Source organism: Ischnura elegans, chromosome X, assembly GCF_921293095.1.
Source record: "Ischnura elegans chromosome X, ioIscEleg1.1, whole genome shotgun sequence".
Classification (NCBI taxonomy): Eukaryota; Metazoa; Arthropoda; class Insecta; order Odonata; family Coenagrionidae; genus Ischnura; species Ischnura elegans.
In genome coordinates, this window is record NC_060259.1 from 17,576,335 (window position 1) to 17,594,036 (window position 17,702).

Sequence of the window (17,702 nt, forward strand, 5' to 3'; positions counted from 1 at the left end):
ATTGTTATCAACTGTGAGTTCAGCTAGTATGAGGGAGAATGCCTACCCATAATCATTGTCTGGGCTTGTCTAGCAGTTTTGGAGGGAAATGTACCACCCACCTTTAGATCTAGGGGGTGGCTCATCTTGCCCCCATGCCTTGGCCCTTTTAAAGTTATTAACTCTCCATTCTGCTTAAGTTAAGGAAAAATCCTATGTTTACAATATCCCTTGCAAGAAAGGCTACTCCATGTGGATGGCATTCTCTCCAGATTTCTGCATTGTCAGGATTTTTGAAGCGAGTGCTTCGATGGCTGGCCATGCATCATTAACAATGAGGTATGGTAGTATTATACAATAACAGTTCATTAATATTGATGGCAGATCCATCATTTTCGATATTGGCTCCTGGAATCTCAAGGGAACTTCAACCATAGCATCTGCTTAGAAGGCATCAGTTCCTGCTTGCATATCTTAGACCTCTCTACTATTGCTGAAAATATGAAGTATATAAGAGGAGTTCACAGGCTGGCTGCTCTATCCTAGCAAAAGATGAATTGAGGAATTCGTGCATGTGGAGTACAGTAAAGGTCTCTTTTGTTCACAATGCCTTCACTTCTGATTTTCTGTGCTAACCCCTTGTATGCTATCCATCAAATGCAAAAAGTACTTTTACATCAGGAAAATGAAAAGAAAAATTATATAATTATTTATTGTGCTTTAGAGTATTCTCAAATGATTTCAAGTAGTCAAGTGATTTATCTGTTGTAAGTAGCACTGTAATTGTAATTTATTAACTATATAGGTATTTTACTTTCATTTTTCATAACCTACCATCTAACTGATGTAAAACTTTTGCTCCAACTTTTGCATAATTTTCCACCTTATTCCACCAATATATTAACCAGTATGTGCATTTGAATTTTTCTAGCGTATTGGACCAAGTTACCGCAGTGGGCCTGGATTTTGTCCAACTATAAATGCAACTGCTGGGGGCTCTACAGAGATTCTGGTGTCATCAGGAATAAAGAAGAGCATAAAGGTCAAGGTGCACATAATAGGGGTAAGTCAATAGATCCCGAAGTCATAAATGCGTCGGCGGTCATAATGTCAGTGAGGGTGCTTGAAATCTCATAGACCAGGAAATATCAATCAGAAGAAGACATATAACCTTAATTATCCTGCGCATTAAAATGCATTGTTATACATGTTGATGCAACAGCATGTCACATATCATGCAATATTTTTTTATTTCCCCGACTTTGGTGTAACTACCAATGTAATAAATAAAGATGAGGCAGGTTTTTTCACGTCATCTGGTTTTTTCCTGATCTATGGTAAATTGCATGCTTGGCTATTATCTTAACATTCACCATATCATCTTACATTTGCATAGGGCCAAAGGCCACCTGATCAGAATTATCAACTTTGGACTCAAAACATAGTGTGATCAGTAATTTTTTCTCTCTCTGAAGAGGTCTTGCATATTTCCCTCTTGGTTGTCTTATATTGGGTTTTCACTGAAGGAAATTAATTAGGTGTTTGGCCTTAAATTAGGTCGTATAATTTCTCTTATCCTGTCATTAACACATTCAGCATGGAGCACGTCAATTGATGTGCTCTGCTGGTCAGGCCGGGAGCCCTTTCTCCACCTCTGTACGTGATTAATATCCACTTCCGAGTCTTCTGATTGTATGTATGGCCTTCTGCAAGCTTCCCTCTTTCGACCCTTGGGCACCGTTTGTAAACAGCCGAATTTGAACGGAAGTTATGGTGCAAAAACCTCTCTCTATTTTTCTTTCTTATGTATTTTATCGCCCAATTCTGATGACTGTCATGAAAATCGGGCCCACATTGAGTGTGTTGTATAGTCTAAAGGGAGTTACTTTATACATAATGTATGTAATTTTTATCTTGCTCGTAAATTATTTTGAAGTCTTCTTACATACTATTGGAATTGATTATTTTTCAATATCTCTTGAGCAGCAGTTCATCGTCCAGACCCGTTTTGTCTGCCAGTTTAACATTGAAGGAAGGGTAACCAGTGTTAATGCTCAACTTCTTGGTGACACCATATACTGTGATCCCATGGAATTTTCATACACTTCACGTGCACCAAATATTACTGCCACGTTTGCTGTCATCTGGGGAGGATCAAAGCCTCTGGATAATCCAGACAACATACATGGTGAGTGGAAGCCTGCTGAGAAGCCTAAATGATCAGGAATTCCATATTTCATGTTTTTTAAACTTCAATTTGTGGAAGACATCCAATCTAATACATAATTGTCTATATTACTCTGTTATATTTAATTGTGACCTCTATTTCAGTGGTCATTTACCGATGCCGCGATATGGCTGATAATTGTGGGATGTGCCTGGCCCTCGCTGAGAAGTATGGATGTGGGTGGTGCCAGAGTTCGGACCGCTGTGAGGTGAAGGAACAATGTGATAGGGGCTCTGGAGTCTGGCTCAACCGCAATCAGACATGTCCAAATCCAGAAGTTCATTCCTTTGAGCCCCAGCTTGGCCCTTGGGAAGGTGGCACTAATATCACAATCAGGGGAATCAACCTTGGGAAAACTTTCCAGGATATTTATGGTGGTGTCAATGTTGCTGGCATTCCGTGTGAGCCCTACGAGAACCTGTACATAAAAACAAAGCAAATAGTTTGTCGTGTTGATGGCCCAGGAACCATGGAACCTAGACGAGGCCCAGTTATTGTTAGGGTTGAAGATTTCAGAGGAGAATCGAAGCAAAACTATGAATTTGTTGACCCAGTAATCGAGTCAATCCATCCTAAGTTTGGTCCTCGCTCCGGTGGAACTACCTTGAAGATCTCAGGAAAGTACATGAATGCTGGCAGCCGTATTCAAGCGTTCATTGATAGCCTCCCATGTGACATTATTAGGTGAGTATTCAGCCCTTTGCGCTGGTAATCTTTATTTTTTTGGCTGCAGTGGTGTCATGGTGCGGGAATGCGCTGGAACGCCATTCCAGCACTGGTTAACAAAAGACATAATAGTCAAATAACATTTTTATCAATATTGTTGCCACAAAATTTCTAATATTTGCATACATAACCAAAACAGAAAATTATGCGATAAAATGTAAATAAAAACTTGCTTTAAAAAAGCACTCTTGAGTAATATTTCACTTCTTAAAAAAGTTGAAAGAAGTACATTCTGGCACTGCTAATTTTGCCACGAGGTCACCGATTGGCTGTAACTTTTTCTCTTGCTCTGCTTAGTGATTTATCAGTAGTTGATCTTAAAAATAGCTTCTCACTGATTTTCTCTCAATTTTAACAGCACCAGTCCAGAGGATGCTGTGTGCATCACCAGTGCATCAGACAGACCTAGGGTTGGAAAATTGATAATGAAGTTTGACAAGGGTGACCGGTATTTTGACAAAGAGCTGTTCGAGTATGTCAAGGACCCCACCATTGAGTCGGCAGAAAGTGGTGTTGCTGGACAGGTATGTATGCCCTCAAGTTGCGAAATGAGCAGCTATAGTAGGGAAAGTGTGCTGTAACGTGTACCTTATATTCTTCATTCAGTGCTTCGTATCGGAGTTAAATGGGAATTGCGTATATCTTTTCATCAGCATCATCATGAGTCAGCAATCCTAAGATTGGTTTGACGCAGCTCTCCAGTCCACTCTCCTATCCCCTAGCCTATTAATAATGACGTGATTCCCCACTTTTGCGTCCTTTATAACTTGTCCTATGTAACTTATTTGGGGCATTCCCTTGCCCTTCTTCCCTTCCACCTGTCCTTCTGCGATTGTTTTCATCAGGCCATCACGTCTCATAATGTGGCCAACTAAGTTTTCTCTTCTTCTGCTAAAGGTTTTTAGAAGACTTCTCTTCTCTCCCGCTCTCCTTAGCACATCCTCGTTACTCACACGGTCAATCCATTTTATCTTCATCATTCTTCGGTAGCACCACATTTCGAATGCTTCCACTCTTGACATCTCTGCCGCTGTCAAGGACCAAGCCTCGTTTCCATGGAGAAACATGCTTCATGTATAGCATCTGATGAATTGTTTCCTTACCTCTATGCTTGTATTCTGAGCTTTAAGAAGATTTCTCTTTTTGTAGAAAGCCCTCTTTGCCTGCACCATTCTACTTACTATTTCTTTGTTGCTCGCCCATTGTTGGTAAATCGGCTTCCCAATTATGAAAACTCTTTCACCTCTTGAAGTTCATACTTCTCTAGGTTAATGCTTGTCCTAGCCTCCTCTCGTTTGCTGCATACGAATATCTTAGGGTGCGATTCATAGACAACACTGAAATTGCTCACTTTGCAAAGTCTCTCTTTATGGTAAAGTGAGACTTAGGCTAAAGTACGTTGCAAAGTCATCTCAAGGATCTCAATTCATAAAGTGGCACTTCAGCTGCTGAAGTCTTGATCTTGCATTGAAATTTTGAGTGTTGGCAATAAATACTGCAAAAAAGCTAATAAAAAGTTGACACAATATTAATTAGGAAGTTGTGTACCGATTTCTGGCGACTGGGTTTCTGTGTTTTATTGTGTTAAGATTTTATTAAGCTGCATTTTCTCGTTTTCTCATATGTTGTGCAAATGTGAATGAATACTGCGTTATTTAAAGCTTTTCCCCTGTAACTTTCTCGTGCATTAATGACAGAGTTTGCTGAATAAAAGCTCACTTTTAATTAACTTCATAAACGTTTTCCTTGATTTCATCGATGGCTTTATTGTTGGAAAAAGTAAAAATTATGGGGAAAGTGCTCAGCCTTGCCTCACCCCTTTTCCTATTCTTTCTTCTGCACAGTTAGCTCCTCATTTGATCACAGCTACTTGGTTTTTAATACAAACCGTGAACGGTTCTACAATGATTGTAGAACACTCCGATTTCTTTCAGAGTGCTAAGCATTGAATTTCATTCCACATTCTCAAATGCCTTCTCTAAATTGACAAATGCTATGAAAGTCTGTTGGTTCTTCTCCATTCTCTTGTCTATGAGCAGCCTAAGAGCCAAAATTGCTTCTCTTGTGCCCTTGCTTTTCCTAAATCCGAATTGGTCCTCATCAAGGAATTCTTCTGCTCTTAGTTGTATTCTCCTGTAAATGATTCTTGTCAGAATCTTTGATACATGTGTCATCAGGCTTATGGTCCTTAAATCTTCACACTTCTCTGCTCTGTTCTTTTTGGGTATAGGGATGATGATGCTCTCCTGGAAGTCACTGAGTAAATCTCCTGTTGAATACATATCGCAGGTATTTTTATGCAGTTAAGACCTTTTTTCACACATTTTTAATTAGCTCTGCTGGAATATCATATATTCCTGGGGTCTTATTCTTCCACTGGTCTCATATTGTATTGTCAAATTCCCTTCTTGGGAAGCCTTCCTCCTCTTTCATTTCGATTTCCTAATCCATATTTTCTGGTTATTCTTCCATCCTGACCGTTGCCAACGACAGCGTTCCAATAAGCTAAAACAATGTTTTCTTCACCCCTTACCAGTTTCATTACTTCCATGATATCATCATAGACATCTTCAACTTCTTCATCCTCGTAGTCTGTCGTAGGCATGTTAACCTGTACCACTACGGTATCTACTGGCTTAGCCTATAACTTTACCATAACTACCTATCCTTTCATTGTACTGTAGGAAGTTTTTCTCACACATTCCGGCACTCTTTCTGAGAATTATCCCAACCCCAGCATTACCGTTAACAGATCTTGTGTTTATAATCCTATGGCTTCCTCTCCAACAGTCTCCCTCCTTGGACCACATCATTTTGCTGATTCCTGGCACGTCAAGATTCAATCTTTGCATTTTCACCTTAAGGTTTTCTAGCTTACCGCAAGTCCTAAGTGGTCTCACGTTCCATGCACCTATCCTCATAACTTTATCACAATTGATCGATGTACCCTCTCGGGTAGTCCCCACCCGGAGATCCGAATGGGGGGCTAGTTTGCCCCCGGAATATTTTACCTGATAGTATTCCATCATGTCTGATTATTTTAAGTCGGATAAACTGCGACTCCTCGGGATGATAATGTGGTGGTTCCCCTTGCCTTCCAAATGGCAGTACTAAAGCCATTAAAGTAAATGTTACCACGCCTAAAGTGTAATGAGTGTTGCTGTACTGACCACCGTGGTCTCCATCTTCACTCATATGGAGAAGAGCTGCTGCCCTCTCCCCCAGGTGATTTAAGGCATAATTGTTGGCGGCCTCCTGTCGCCAAGTCACAGCATCTTCACAGGCTTAATGTATAATTTAGATGGCCTATCTTACCCAGGGATAGATGCATAACACCTCGGGATGCCACCGTTCTTTGTCCTTGACTGCCTATTCGACAAGTAAACCTTCTTATATCATAGATAACCTCTATATCTAGAGGTTGAACCACCATCCGCAACCTGGTAAACTCACTCGGTGGCTTAAAGCTAAGCTGTGAGCTTTTCCTTTTAAATGCCAACATTCCTAAACACCTTACACTCTTATTATGAGGGCATTGTGTATTTGTTTTCCTTTTATGATACCAATATTCTTAAATATCATGCATTATGAATATGAGGGCATAACCATGATGTAGCCTTTAAAATGAGTGTGTTTGACATTAAATAAAGCATCCTTGACATTCCTTCCATTTATGTGGTGGGCCTGCTCCTACTTGAAATGCCTGTTCTCTGAATTCAGTACAAGTAGTTTTTGCATATCCCATTGCTCTTTGTGTTCATTCATATTATTTAATGCATGCTGGAGGTTTACTTATGCTATTTTTGATCATTCTTTTTTACAGATCAAGATCCCAAAAGGTATTCCTGCTGGCGGGATTAAAATATCAGTCTCGGGAAAGAACTTGGTCTACATACAAAATCCTCAGATGTATGTGTACTACGATGATAAAATGTACACCAGTGTAAGTTTCAACGGAGGGAACTCCTTTTGCTGCAAAATATCTAATTGAGCCTCTTGTACTAAAACGCTATAGTCCAACTATTGACCACGCTTAAACTTGTTATATTTCATTGTATAAAACATAATATTGTTTATTCAATTTATTTTTACTGTCAGTTAATATTGGTATTGGTTAACATTGTGAGGTGCTTTTGGAAAATGTGGTCACATTTCATTTATGTATTTTCATAATGACTAGAGTGTATGATTAAGAGATTAAGGAATGACCACCCATCTCTTGCTATCTTTACAGCCTTGTGTTGTTCTCAGCAACTCAAACATGGCGTGCAGGTCACCACGCATAGATATTCCTGAGTCTCTCTTGGATGCTGAGCGTCCCCTTCCTCTGGCGTATGGCTTCAGAATGGATAACGTCACTGGAGTGAGGAATCTCTCACTTCAAGATGGATACAGTTCATTCCTGATGTACCCAAACCCTGTGTATGAGCCCTTTGATGAGGAGGTGAAATACTACAAGAGTGACTACCTTACCATCAACGTGAGTTATTGTTGACCTTTGCTTTTTGTACATACACGTAGGCGGATCTAGGAGGGGTACGTGGGCACGCGCCCCCCTCAGACCCATAAAAAATATGCAAGATTTTTAATACGGTCCCATTATCTTTGCATTTGTTTTGTATTACGAGGTATCCTTGTGCCCCCCCCCCCTCTCCCCCAGAACAAAATCCTGGATGCAGTCTTGCTTGTCCCAGAAAGAAATCCTGGATCCGCCTCTGTGCATACACTTATGTGTGTAGGGGTAGCTGTAGAGAGGAGCTGTTAGTGGTGTAATGGGTGGGTAGCCAAAGTTGGGGAATGGGCAGGGCCTAGGTAATTAGACTCATCTGAAATAGAACGCATTATATACATGTAATAATATTTGCAATGATTTTGATGGTTTTAAAATACCATACAGTACCTGCTTAAATATTTCAAGTCTATTGTTGGTGACATGAAGTAGCAACAAGCATTTAATGTGTGATGTCACTCACTACAAATATGATAACCCAATAACCCATTTGGAAAGAGAACTGGACATTTAAAATTTCTTTTTTCATGATTAAAATACATCTCTGCCTGAGAAGATTTGTTTCCCGCACAAATTAATGATGCTCTTTTAATAGTGGTTGAATTTTGATGGTGAAACTATTGTATTATTTACACGTCTTTGTTTTATATCACCATGACATCTCTTTCCACCAAAAGAAAAGACAATTTTATTTACACAAAGGGTGGGTTTTTCTATTACCTCTATGACATTTCAAAAACATTCCTGCAGTTTTTCAAGGGTTTCATTTCTTCTCCAAAATAGGGACAGCATTTGGATCGAGCGTGCCAGGAATCTGATGTGGTTGTGCAAATTGGAAACAGCTTTTGTAATGTGACTTCGTTGTCACGACAGCAGCTTACCTGTCGGCCACCCGTCACTCAGCCTCCTGCTTTGGGTCTTGATGGTACTCCCAAACCTGAGGACTTGCCTGAAGTAGTGGTAAGATTTTTTTATAATTTATCCCTATGTTTACTCACAAGAGCGTCAGACCTCAAATCTTGAAGTATTTTCACTGGATCATGATTGAATTTTGGGCTGTCATCAAGAAAAATATTGACATGCACTTCAATTATAAGAAGCCTGGGTATTAAAATCATAATTTCATGAGAAACTGTTTTAAAAGAAACAAGGTGCCCTTTGCTAGTATAGAAAACCCCCTCTTAAAAATCAATTCCACTTTTAATGTTTTTCGTAAATTGTCATAATTTGGAATGTGGAATCTGTTTTATTGTATCAAATAAATTAATAAATTATTTAGAAATTAATTCATGGAAAACAGAAGAGTATGCACACTCAGGACCGGTTTTATAAAGGCTGGTTAAACTGGCATCAACACTATGTGTCGTTTAAGTCCCAAAATTCTGTTTTATAATCAATGGTTAAGTCAATTCTGGGCGTTAAATTGATAGTCAAACTAAACCATGGATTTCCCTGGGTTAAAAGGCTAGGGTGAAGATAAAATTGTTGAAAATGGTGGACGTTTTGATTAATGCTGAAGTACCCCACAATATTACAGAAGAAATAATCGATCAAGCGTGGCGTCCCCCATTTTTCTCCGTTTCTATGATATCAGATATCAGTTTCCAATATTTTTAGCTCCATAATAACAATTTAATTAGTGAAATACCTCCAGTAAGATCTATGATATATCTAGAGGGGCCCACTGTTTATCTTGCTATTCAAAATATTCTTCGGTTATGCGATACAAAATCCTTACAAACCTCTCAAGTTTGATAAAAATCACCATCCAATAAATAATGTCTATTTTGTGGACTGCAGTCGGAGATCGTGTGCTCAACCCCTGAAATATTGAAGTTATGCAATATTTGTGCCGGTTGATGCGTTTGTTATGATTTGTGTCTGTCGAAGTGTGTTGGTGGAAAATACTAGAAATACACATCAGAGGAAAGGAACTAGGTGAAATAAGAGTGTAGGTACATAAATCCCATATAACGTGATTTTGCTGACTTCATCAACAAATTCCAAATGTGACTGTGTTTACAACGGCAATTAAAATTAGAAGAACAGCCAAGTTTCTGATTTGGCAATCGAAAGAGAGAAAAAGATCATACTAATTGCATTCGGATATGCCTGAAATATTAATGCTTAAATGCGATAATAATAACTCGAGTGTTTTTTATGTTTTTTGATCCTGTATCAAATGACATTTTTTACAAAAAAATTGGTTCGTATTGGGAATGGATAAAATTAAATACAAGCTTTAGAATAGTTAAGAAGTTAGAGAAACATTAAACTAAGCAATAAAAATGACGTTGCAACATTTAATGAATTTTTTATTCATTGCGGTCTCTCAGACCGCATGTAACTGGTAGTGTGGCAAGAATTGCACGTCACTGGTTTAGGGTGAAAATTGGGGCTCCCATGTCATCCATGGGCATCCACTTCCCTCTCGTTTTCGATAGCATTCGTTCTGAGGCTGCTTCCTTTGTACAAATCTTCCAGATATTCCTTCCATCTCTTCCCTTTTTCTTCGTTTTCAGTCATTAGTTCTCCTTTTTTGTCCCTGAGGATATTGCATATTACGCCCCTTTCCTTTAAGTGGTTTCTCACTATCCTATAGGCAGACATGCTAGTGTTAACAAATATTATAATTACACGGCAAAATCCTTCATTTCCTGGGACATAGGCAACCTATCAAAACATTCCCGCATTCATCATTTTATCGTCCATCCCCCAGAAAAACGATAGATTGTATAGATCCACTGTATATTTTTGTGTAACAAGAGTTTATTTTTCAAGTGAGGGCCTGCTAGTGGAGCAGGAGGTGATGGTGTGGTGTCTTCTGGGCATTCTTCCAGAATATGTATTGGAACCTCTCTGGCTTTCACCTCTTTCTAATGGGGCTTCCTCCTTTGATTCCAAATTTCAAGTCTCCAAAGCAACTTACAATGTCCTTTAAGATCTCTCTAAGGAGTCCTCAACATCATCAATGAATGTTGATTCAATGTCTTGCAATATATGCCTTGAAGAATTTTTAATACAAGGATTTGCCAACATATTTAAACATCTTCATCAGGGCTATGAATGAATGAGTACGTAACTGTGATGCATAAATGGCTATGGCAGTATTTGTTACAATAGTAAAAAAAATAGTTGTAAATTAATTATGAAAAGAAGTGAGTAGAATTTTGACATACCTTTTATTCCACTGCATTGGATTTGTGTATTGATGGTAACTAAGCTGAGACAGTTCATAGTTACCTATCAATTTTATTAATGAAACAATAATAATGTCTCTTCTTTCATACAAATATTTTTGTTTTTTGAAATATGCATAATTTCTTTAAATTATCATTTTTTTAAATAACTTGGAGTATCTAAAATTCCGGTATTTTTCAAGGCTAAGCAGTAGCCATACTTTCATGGAATAGACAGATTCTAGACATCTAGTAGATATTTCAAAAAGAAGCTACCATAACTCAAAATTGCTTTATAAGCACTAGCTGGAAGAGTTTCCTTTACCTTTTTAGTGCACGTGGGAAAAATTACTTTATCTATCCATCCACTAAAAGGCCTTCCTCTTAAACCACAGTTTGGGAAAACACCGCAAAAGAAATTCGTTGCACGTGTGCGTGTACACTTTTTTCAAGATTTGGGTGTTTTTTGGCCAATTTCGCCAGACACATGCAAAAAGACTCTCCGCTCAAAAAATACATATTCCAGACATCTAATATATGTATATGTATTGAAAATATCCAAGAGATTTAAGGCACTTTCTAGATATCTAGTTAGATATGTATTTAAGATATTGTAGACCTGCTCTAGATATCTAGAAAATATTTTGTGCTATGTGGGCTGAGTTGGAAGATGTCTCACCAGAAGTTATGGAAATATTAGTTGATATTGTTAAAGACCTTTAGATAGCATGTTTCTCATTAATGGTTATGACGAAAATATTAAAATATAAATTTCTAGTAATAATTCTGCTATTTATCGACATTTTCATTGCACCAATGGCATTGTGATGTCCATGCATCACGTGCTTGCACGTGTTCATTACAGCCGATCTTATGACATTGCAGTGTGGCCCCACCTTGTCAGTGCATTGGCTGCTGAAGGTGTTGTGAATTGTGGCTAGCCATAGCAAGGCCATAATATGTATGACCTTAGTGTATTGAGACTTTTCATGACTGCCTCTGCTGAACCAAATTTCAGCTTAATGATGTTAGTTGATCAGAGATCAGTGGCATCACTAGGAACATGTATTGGGGGGATGGAGGGGTTTAGGGGGCAACCCTACATCCACCCCCCCCAGGCAACAGGAAAATTTTTGGAAACTGACATGCCATGAAATACATTTTACATCATTTTGGCATGTAAAAATTGCATTTCACTAGTAATCATCATAGCAGGGAAAACATTAGTATGTGTACTATTAAATTTTATGAGGCTTGGGGGTGGGGAGGGGGGCTATTCCCTCATCCTCCCCCATAGTTATTCCACTGTTGGAAATACTGTGCCTACTTAAGGACATGCACCTGTATGATTTTGAAATGTGAACTTGGCTTTCTGTAAACAATTTCTTTCATTTCTGGATTTATACTTTGAATTGCATACTTTGAAAAATTCTCTATCCTTTAGTATCTCATGTACTCATTTTTTTCTGAAGAAAGTACCCTTTTTGTGCTTAAATGTAGTTAGTCAAGTCCAGAAATGTTAAGAACAGAAAAATGTTTTCACAGCAGTTACCAATACTACTAAACAGAGCACTCGTGTGGGACCATTCCAAGAAAAATGAATTTGCTGAATCAAATTTTAAACTTAGCTAAAGAATGATGGATTTTGAATTTTCTTGGTTTTGGGATTGCATGTTTGTCATGTCTTTTAATTTTGCTTACTTGCAAGAAAGGTTTGAAATTATTTCATGGCTTTATCTCTTATTCACATCATTTAGGTCATAGTTGGTGGCAACCTGCACTATGTGATCGGGAAACTTAGCTATGCATCTCCAGCTGGCCTTAATGGTCCTCTTACAAGACCAGCTCTCATTGGAGCTATTGTTGGCATTGTCATCCTGGTTTTCATCTTCATTGCTTTCCTCATTGCATATCGAAGGAAGTCAACTGAGAGTAACAGGGTTCTCAAGAACATGCAAGAGCAGATGGACATCTTGGAGTTGCGTGTGGCTGCAGAGTGTAAAGAAGGTAATCAGATTTCATTCTCATGCTATATTTATTGGCCTCAGCATAAGTAAGGTATGCTTTATGTTTGATAGTGTGAGATTTGTGGATATTGTAAATACTTATGGATAGGAATAGTTATGTATGCTTTTTGAAACTTTGCGGAAGGTCATAATGATTAAAGCAACTGTGTTTGCAAATTTTGACCTGATGATGATACAGTGGCATCAGTACCAGTAGTGCTGAGTATCACTCTGTTCATTAAAACATGATTGTCGTATTTCTTCAAATATAGTCCCCCCCCCCTAATTTTGAGACTTCAGTTTTGGGAAAAATATAAAAATGTGTTTGAATTTGGTCCCCCCTTTACTTTTGGGCATTTTTGGAAAAAAGGGGGGACTATATTCAGATAAATGTGGTACTTTTATCATTATCTTGGGATTAGATTACTTTCTCTACTATGTGTAACATCATGAAATGTAAAATTAAGAATTTTGATCATGCCAATGAGTGAGTACTTAAATATGTTAGCATTGCACAATTGGCCTGTGTAACTAATAAGTTAGGAGTAATAAGCACTGATGCTAAAATATGTTAATACCCTCAACCGCAGTGGGAGAGCTTCGATCTGATGTTGCACTCCTATTTCGTGCAGTGCTTGATTATGAATAAGACAAAGTAGGCAGTGACCCCGACACTTTGCTGTGGAGGTTTTCCTTTCCTATCTCTTGCCTGCTTTAATTATTTCATGTTGCTTGTTCTACCTTCATGCCCCCAAGACATTGTATCTGACCATGATTTCATGTATGAATGCTACGGTTTATGTTAAATCTCTGTTCTTTTTCAATATATTGATTGACCCCCCACAGTCTAGTTTCTATGAGAGTTAAATGAGAGAATAACATTTTTTGTCATATTTTGCTGTCAAAAACTAGTTTTGTTCTTCTATCATATTACGCGAGTCTTTTTTTCTTTCTCCCTTTTTTATCACTGGAAATAATGAATCATTGTTTAAAAAGCAGTTGTTTATATTGAACCTTAAACTGTTAAATTTCAAAGAAGGAAATGCTGCTCAATAGCCAAACATTCTGAAGTCACTAGGCCTCTGGGATGAAAGAATAGGGTGGTTTCCTATTATTTTTAATTGCCTAAATCGAAATATTATTACTCCTGGAGTATGTATTTCGCTTTTAGAGTTTTAAATAATGATATCTATTTTTCGCGATTAAATGAAAAATGAAAATTTTCAAGCATGCAAAAATATGATGGCTAAGTATTAATGATGGGAAAAGCACGTGTGATGTCATTCTGGTTCCCCCTGCGGCCGTGTTAGGTGACCTTGGGGCGAGGCCATGAGCGCCACTACGATGTAGGCTGCTAGGAGGTAGTGCTCGGCTTAAATAAGGATTATTATTACCCTATCAAACGAAGGAAGCTTTCTGACATTAGGCCATTTTAATAGGTTATTATTAATAATTGTTTCCCTGAGCTCTGTCCCGCATGCATGCATTGGCAATCTCAGACGATGTAAAACTCCTGACTACTCGTATAGAATCTAGGTTCCTCTGAAGTCATGTGGAGTGGCATCGCATGGGCGCCACTGTGGCCTTTTTCAAATGAGGTTAAAATTGACCATTAACATTCGTCTAAACTGGGATTTCTGAAACCAAATAATATGTATATTATGAATACACTAATGTTGGGTAACAAATCGCAATCATTGCCTTTCGTTTTCTTTGATGAAGGAAATTACCCTATTGCCAAAGTCAGGGTTTTCCTGCAAGCAAGTCTATCCTAGCTGCTTCAAGGAATGTACAGAGTATTTTCTTTTAATCCTTATTGTCTGAGAAAGGTCTAGAATTGAAAGCAAATTTTCCTGTCGGTCATTTCCCTCAAAATTCCATTTCTTACATCCAAGTCAAAGTTGAGTGATGAAATGGAACAATTTGGAAAGAAAGCATTATAATACTATATAATCAAAACGGGCTCAAAATACTAAAGCATTGTGTTGGACATATCAGTGCTTTCATACTTTTGGTACAAGCATTTTATATACATGTTTACATTTGCTGTCATGACGTGTTAATTCTCCAGATACTTTTTAGTTTTGGCTGGGGGTGAGGCAGAGCCTTAAAATGACTTGGGCATTTCATTCGATTTTGTTCTGACCTGACCTGAGATGATATTTGATGCTTGAATTTATGCTGGTAGACATCTGGGCTAGATTTATGTGGTAAGAGTAGTGACATTATATGATGAGGCTCAATTTTACTTAATATTATAAGAAATGATAAAAAAAATTCCTAAACCAAGGAATTTACCCTATTTTCACTGATCCCAAGTAGCATCAATTATGCATCACTATTTGGCTTTCTCTAGCCATGTAAAAATGGTCCAGGACATTGGCTAATGAATTTGCCAGCAATGGATGCTGTGTTTGAGTCATTTAATTAATTGTAAAAATTAATTCACATTTTTGAGGCAATGCTCCTTAATTCTTAGTAAGGAGAATTTAATCGTTACTTTGGATCATTAGTTTTAGGAGAAGATTGAAGTAGTCACAGATTAGCAGTACATAATTTGTGTGTGATAACATTCATAGGGTATGAAAGTAATCCTAGATACTTGTACATTTAATAATACCAGGGCATTGAATTCCTTCTTCAGGAAATAATGATCTTAATTTTCTGGTGTGGGTAAATTTTTGGTGTGTTGATTCTGATTTGCAATGAGCACCTCTCAAAATATTTGAGCGTACATAAAGTTGATCACGCGATTTTATTTGCAATGTTTGTATTTTCAAAGTTGCTTTGCGTTTTAGAATTTATGGCCAGTAAAAGGGTAAAGTTATCAAATAGCTTTTAATAATTGATTTTTGGGTAATTTTGACTTTGAACCATTGCCTTAAATAGAAAAATAATACTGTATGGATGCAATCTACTCCTTTACCACTCTTTAGTCATTGTTTATTTTGGTAATCATCACTTACGTCTCTATCAAACTGTTTACCTCGTATTATCCCACACAGTGCAAAGATATCCATTGAACATCCATTTGTACATCCCCTGGATATCCAAATGTACTCTATCTATCCTCTTTTGACCAGGATAAGTCATCATGAAGAAAACAGGGAAGCAATGATGCCTACGACTGTTCATCATTACATATGACTCTCATTGTTAACTCGTGTTGTCAAAAAGAATTTTTGTCCACCATTATGTGATTCATTGATAATATCAGATAAAATAACAGCCTTAGCCACCCAAGAAGATTTCATCAATAGTATTGGTCAGGATAGCCATAGATAGTCATCTCTCAGGTCATCAATTAAAATTGTTACACTGTCTTCTTTTATGCCGTAACATGCCCATGAGGAAAATATGAACTAAGTCCTCATTTGCAGAATAAATTACGAACTTTGCAAAACTGCTGATGACATGTTTTAATATGATTATCCACATTTTTAATACAGAAAACGTGTAGACAATTTCTACGTTTATACTGTGTAATGCTGTGTATACATATGCTGTAATTTTGATAATTTCAATTATATTTATCATAGAAAGTAATGGATATCCATATATGGGTGCACTCTGGTGGATAATGGATATCCATTGGATATACATGAAGCACTTACCCTAGAGGTCTTTTATTTTTCTCTTAAAACTCATCAGCTGAGCATATCAAGGGAAATCTCGTGGCATACATGCATGAAAGTACTAACAAGTGTACCATGATTTACAAAGGAGTGTACATTTATCAAAGGAGTGTGCAATATTTGTTATGATATTAAAAAAATTAGTTGTAAATTAATTATAGAAAGCAGAGACTAGAATTTTGACATACCTTTTATTCCACTGAATTGGATTTGTTTATTGATGGTAACTAAGCTGAGACAGTTCATAGTTACAGTGGTGCAGTGAGGGGGGGATTTTGGGGATAAAACCCCCCCCAGAGCTCTGAGAAATTTTTAAGTTTAATCCATTTTACTTAATTGAATTAGTATTACTTGTAGAATAGTGTTAGAATCAATCAAATATCCCTCCGAAAGCCATAAAACTTGCCATTTCTAACAATTTATCTTAAAATTTTACTGGGGGAGGGTCCCCCCGCACCTCCCGTTTACCCAGGTGGGTATGCAATACCACCCACTCCCCAAGTATTAGTTGCGCCTAAACCCCCCCTAGGCGTAATTCTTAGCTGCGCCCCTGCATAGTTACCTATCAATTTTATTAATTAAATAATAATAAATTTTGTTTAAATTTTTTGTCTGTTTTTTCATCACAAATATTTTTGTTTTTTGAAATATGCATCATTTCTTTAAATATTCATTTTGTTAAATTACTTTCAGTATCGAAAATTCCAGTGTTTCTGAAGTCTAAGCAGTAGCCATACTTTCATAGAATAGACGTATTCTAGACATCTAGTGGATATTTAAAAATGAAGCTATCGTAACTTTAAATCACCTTTATAAACATTTGCCTTTGCTTTTTTATTGCACGCGGGTGCAATAACTTCATCTATCCATCAACCAAAAAGCGTAGCAGTAGCAGTTTTTTTCAAGAATTGGGTACTTTTTGGCTAATTTCACTGCACATACACAAAAAGAGTCTCCACTCAAAAAGACATATGCTGGACAGGGGTGGACCCAGGATTTCTCTCTGTGGGGGGCACAAGCAAGGCCGTATCCAGGATTTTGTTCTGGAAGGGGGCGCAAGGATGCCTCGTAATACAAAACAAACGCAATGATAATAGGACCGTATTAAATATCTTGCATATTTTTTAAGGGTCTGGAGGGGCACGTACCCCCGTGCCCCACCCCTAGATCCACCTATGATGCTGGACATCTAGTTGATTTTTAAATTATCCAAGACATTGAAGACATTTTTTAGACATCTAGTAGATATTTTGTGCTATGTGGGAATCACCTTACATTTTTTCTTGTTTGAGAGCTCTGCACTGTACATATTTTATCTCAACACAGATACAATTATTACTCTAGATGTTATGCAACTTTAAATATTTTGTTAAGGCTTCTCTGGTCCAGCAGTTTGACACAATGCCAGTTACCTATCAACCAGCTTGTCTTTTCAATATA

At 37.6% G+C, this 17,702-nt stretch overlaps 1 protein-coding gene across 1 annotated transcript in view; it reads left to right on the forward strand.

Annotated features, from left to right (window-relative positions):
* The window catches only part of LOC124171924 (plexin A3), a 418,867-nt gene that overhangs the window by 388,914 nt on the left and 12,251 nt on the right, over positions 1 to 17,702 (forward strand). Inside the window, exons 9-16 of the mRNA XM_046551350.1 lie at positions 911 to 1,042; positions 1,966 to 2,167; positions 2,311 to 2,890; positions 3,291 to 3,456; positions 6,756 to 6,875; positions 7,167 to 7,412; positions 8,226 to 8,402; positions 12,379 to 12,628. Of these exons, the coding sequence (XP_046407306.1) occupies positions 911 to 1,042; positions 1,966 to 2,167; positions 2,311 to 2,890; positions 3,291 to 3,456; positions 6,756 to 6,875; positions 7,167 to 7,412; positions 8,226 to 8,402; positions 12,379 to 12,628 (1,873 nt within the window). The remainder of the gene's footprint in view (positions 1 to 910; positions 1,043 to 1,965; positions 2,168 to 2,310; positions 2,891 to 3,290; positions 3,457 to 6,755; positions 6,876 to 7,166; positions 7,413 to 8,225; positions 8,403 to 12,378; positions 12,629 to 17,702) is intronic.